The sequence below is a fragment of the Triticum dicoccoides genome, chromosome 4A (genome assembly GCF_002162155.2).
Source record: "Triticum dicoccoides isolate Atlit2015 ecotype Zavitan chromosome 4A, WEW_v2.0, whole genome shotgun sequence".
Taxonomy (NCBI): Eukaryota; Viridiplantae; Streptophyta; class Magnoliopsida; order Poales; family Poaceae; genus Triticum; species Triticum dicoccoides.
This window is the reverse complement of record NC_041386.1, coordinates 713155577-713159761: the sequence shown is the minus strand read 5'-3', so window position 1 is coordinate 713159761 and position 4185 is coordinate 713155577. Positions and strand designations below refer to the sequence as shown.

Below are 4185 nucleotides of genomic sequence, written 5' to 3'. Positions count from 1 at the left end.
GACCTCGGTGTCCAAATCAAGTGTCGCGTCAAGCAGGAGCCGCCGTGCCGCCCTTCGCAATTGGCATGGCCGGGTTAAGGCTGTCGTGGTGGCCCTGCGCCCTTCCGCCCCTGGAGGGACGACGATGACACGGACGATGGCGTTGGTGCGGCCGGGCACGGCAGCCAAGCATATGAGGTCATCGTCAGCTACAAGTTAGCCTCCTAGGTTTTTTTCACTATTTCTTAGTTAAATGGTCGAAATATCATCAGTTCTAGGGAAATTATGTCCGAAACTATGCTGAAATCCGCCTTGTTTGATATAATTTGCCTAGCCTTTTCAAATTTAGCTTGAAATGTATGCGGGCAGTTTTAGATGGCCGACTCCTGCATCAGCGTTCGCGGTCCAGTCCTCATCGGTCCGCAAACATATACGGCATCCGGTTTGAGAATCAACGTTGGAGATGCCCTTAGACCTACTATGTAACTGAATAACTTATATGGAGCTGCTATTGGGCCGGCACGACCAGGACCGGGCCGATTTGGTCACCTTTGTGGCCCATAAATCTCAATCTAACACACGCCCGGCCCGACCGTCCAGCTCTGCTCATCCCCTCTCCAAACCCTCTCCCGCCCCAAGCTCAGCAGGACACGGCCGCCGCCCGCCGCGACTACTACGCCGCGAACATGACCCACGTCCTCAGCGGCAACATCGTCGCCATCCCCATCCCCACCGGCCGGGGCCCGGGCGGCCAAGAAGCTCCCCGGCGTCCGGGAGCTCTTCGACAAGCCACCCACCTGCTACGAGATCCACTAGGGCATCAAAGCCGGGCCTGCGGCAAGAGGTCGTCAGGTCACAGAGAGGCACCGCGTGCAGAGTGTGCGGCTGGAAGCCGTGAAGAATGTGGGTGAGTAGCGAGGTTGCTGCGGCAGGTGTGTCTGGGAGTCTTGTTTATCTAGGCTCTACTGTTCTTGACTAGGCATGTGCCAAGTATACTTTACCATAAAGACTACCCTGCATATCCTCTGCCTTGTACAATTTCTTTGTGCCCATCTATTGTTAGTATCTTCATGCTGCAAATTCATCAATTTTGTGAGCTAAATCCTGTTCTTCAGTCCTGCAGTATGTGATCTATAATTTGCATTGTACTATCGGCAGTATGTGTCTGAATTTTGGATGAAATGCTAAGAGTCATGGTATCAACAGATGAAACATTTTGCTGGAGCTTGAGTAAATACGTGTATGGTCTGATAGTTTGGCCTTAAGGCATGTTACTGCTAATTCAATTCGCTTCCTCTGATTGGTCGTGTTCATAGTTCTTCTTTGAACCCGCGTACTTGACCTTCATAGTAACTTTTGGTTGTAAGTTATGCAAGGTGTCTGCAATGTCTATGTTCTTCCAAATTTATTTTTGGCAGTACAATATTGAACATAAGGAGAACATCACAATTGTTTTGAGCCAACAAGATCATTGACTAGTCATTCTTTGGGAACCTCTATTATGCTTAGCAATCTGATGTTCTGCCATTCAATGTTAATCTGGGCTAATCAAAGTTTTCAAAGACACGCTGATTTGCTATAATTTGATTTACATGTTTTTTCCACATTAACAGAATGAACAGTTAGTACCTTGAACTGGAATTGTTGTATAGTTGACAAACTATAAATGCTCACCTTTTCATGCAATGCACTCTGAAAAGTGGTCAACTTTTTATCACTAGCAAGATGGATGTGATTTTCTCTTTTTGGCATGGTTTGTTACTGGAATAGTTTTTTACGCGATGCTTTGTTCAAGAATTTTAGTGTTCATCAAATTGCAATAGGATTACAGAGAGGTTGGTAATGGGATTCCACTGGGAAATTGCTGAATCATACAGCATTTTAGTGCACTTTAGCATGAGTATTTATGGGATGAATAAATAGTTATTCAATTTGAGTTCACATATCTGAAAGATAAATGCTAAATGTCTTTTCTTCTCTTCTGCCTCTGTTGTGGCCTGTTGTTTCTACTGTAGTGTTGACCTCTGAAAATTTTGAGTATAAACATGCTCTTTGTATGTAATTTGTGATCAATGTAGCTCTTAAATTCTGATAGACCAATGCGATGTTATACTCACAAACTGCTATTCACTCGTCACCAGGCACACCCACCAGTTCGGCTGCCCGCCTTTTATTGGTGATGCTCTTCTCTCCGCCTCTTTGGATACTTCAATTCTTCCTGGTGCGAACATCGGAGAGTTTATTTGACTACACTTTTCCTAGGGTAACTCTAACCATACTTGTTTGGCAACATTCCACATATGTTCTCTGACTAAAATTTCCTAACTACGTTGCTAGGCCTGTGCTTCCAATTATCAGCCTCCAGTTACTTTTCTGATTGTGCAGAAGCGTCATCAAGCTAGGCTATTTTCTAATAACCACAATGATGAGCGTTCTGTTGATAGAAGCAGGAACATACTTCCTGTTTAGTTGTTTTGTGCAAACAAGTTTGTTGTGCTTACTGAGTGTTGAATCTGACCATTTTTATGTTCATAATTGTAGGTACTCTTATTGGTTCAAAGCTTTGCCATCTGACAGCGGTTGATTTCTACTTGTCTAGCCATGCTGACATTCGGTTGGCTTTCCTTTATTTGCAATTTGTTCATTTGATGGAATGCTGATTGCTGGTTGATTTGAGTGACGATTTCTTTCAGGGAACAAGCCGGCCTGAGCATTATCATGTTCTGTGGGACACTAACAAATTTACTACTAATGAGTTGCAAACTCTCACAAACAACTTTTGTTATATGTAATTTACTGTTATGTCCTGCCTCTTGATTTGATAGTTAAAGTGTAGTGCTGTTTAGCTGGCCACTTAAGCATAAAACTGATACAGTTTCAGGTATGGTAGTTATACCCGCTCAGCCGTTCCGTATTGATTGGTAAACTCCCAAATTGAACAGCATTTTCTTATAGCTTCACATGGTAGATTCAATTAAGTCAAATTCAACGCTGACCATTGGGTTTGTTGGTTGCTTCAGCTCCTCGGGCGGTAAAATTCGACGCTGACCATGTGGCAGCCTTCTGGGCTGGATTGTGCATGGAGCGGTACTCCACAGGGCGGCGGAGTGTTTGTGTGACCTCCGGGGCGTTTTTGGAATGTTGCTGCCAGGCCTCTCCCTGACCTCAAGGAAACTTCAAGCACATCGTGTTTTACTGTTAACAAGATCAGTGGCGGTTCCAGTGTACTCCGAGTTGTATGGATGGTAATGTTTTACACCATGGCACGAACCTAAAGATATTTACCGATTCAGATGTGAAGTATCTGCTGTACTGTGTCAACTCAAGCTTTTGTACTTGTGCTCCGTGGAGTGTTTGTGTGATCATGTACGTTTGTATGACTGGTGTTTAATCTATTGATCAACTGTGTTATGGAATATAATGTTATAGCCATCAGCTGGGTTTCCGTATTTCATGAGCATTTGGTTTGGCAGTTTCTGCTTCAACTTACTTTGTTGCTGAAGAAAGTAACGAAATATCTCTAGTAGCTCCATAACAAAAAAAACTTGACCAAAAAAGCTGGACACAAAAATACTTTGTTGCGGTTTAAACGATGTACTGTATACTAGTATAATCCAGCCGAAGCGCAAAAATGAAAGTTCCAGAAGTATATCAAGAAACAAAGAATACGCTGACACTATCAAATGTATCAGGCATGGTTCGACTAGAAACAAAAAACTTGGAAAGTAATTGGGCCGGATGGGCCCTCCCTATGGCCCATGGGGGCCCGGCGTCTCCTGGGTCCTGGCCTGTGTAACGGCCGGCATCTCGCTGCCGGCGGTTCTAGCTGGTCCCGTCGGTCCCCTCCGTGGAGCCGCGGCGGGCTTCCTCCTCCGCCGCCCGGCGCCGGCGCTGGGACCGCCTCCGCGCGAAGACGACGAGGGCCACCACGGCCGCGGCCGCGACCCCGAGGGCAAGCCAGTGCCAGTGCCGGGAGAGGAAACCCGGCACCACAGCAGCCGTCGACGCGGCAGGACCGATCGGGTGAGCGCCGGGGACGGAGGGCGGCGGCGTCGGGCCGCTTGACGGCGGCGGCGGCGGAGGAGGAAGCACAAGGACGGACCTCGGGGGCCGCGGAGGCGAGAGCGGCGAGGCGCCGCAGCCGAGGACCGGGCCGAGGCGCGGCGCTCTCCGCGCGAAGACCGGGACGGCGTACCGCTCCGCGTC

General features: G+C 47.5%; 1 protein-coding gene across 1 annotated transcript; it reads left to right on the top strand.

Moving 5' to 3' along the window:
• The first annotated feature begins 602 nt into the window (after positions 1-602).
• Positions 603-3350, top strand: LOC119289841. The gene is made up of 3 exons (XM_037569047.1): positions 603-886; positions 2121-2200; positions 2521-3350. The coding sequence occupies exons 1-3, from the start codon at positions 666-668 to the stop codon at positions 2637-2639; spliced, it is 420 nt and encodes a 139-aa protein (XP_037424944.1). The 5' UTR covers positions 603-665; the 3' UTR covers positions 2640-3350.
• Positions 3351-4185: the final 835 nt, after the last annotated feature.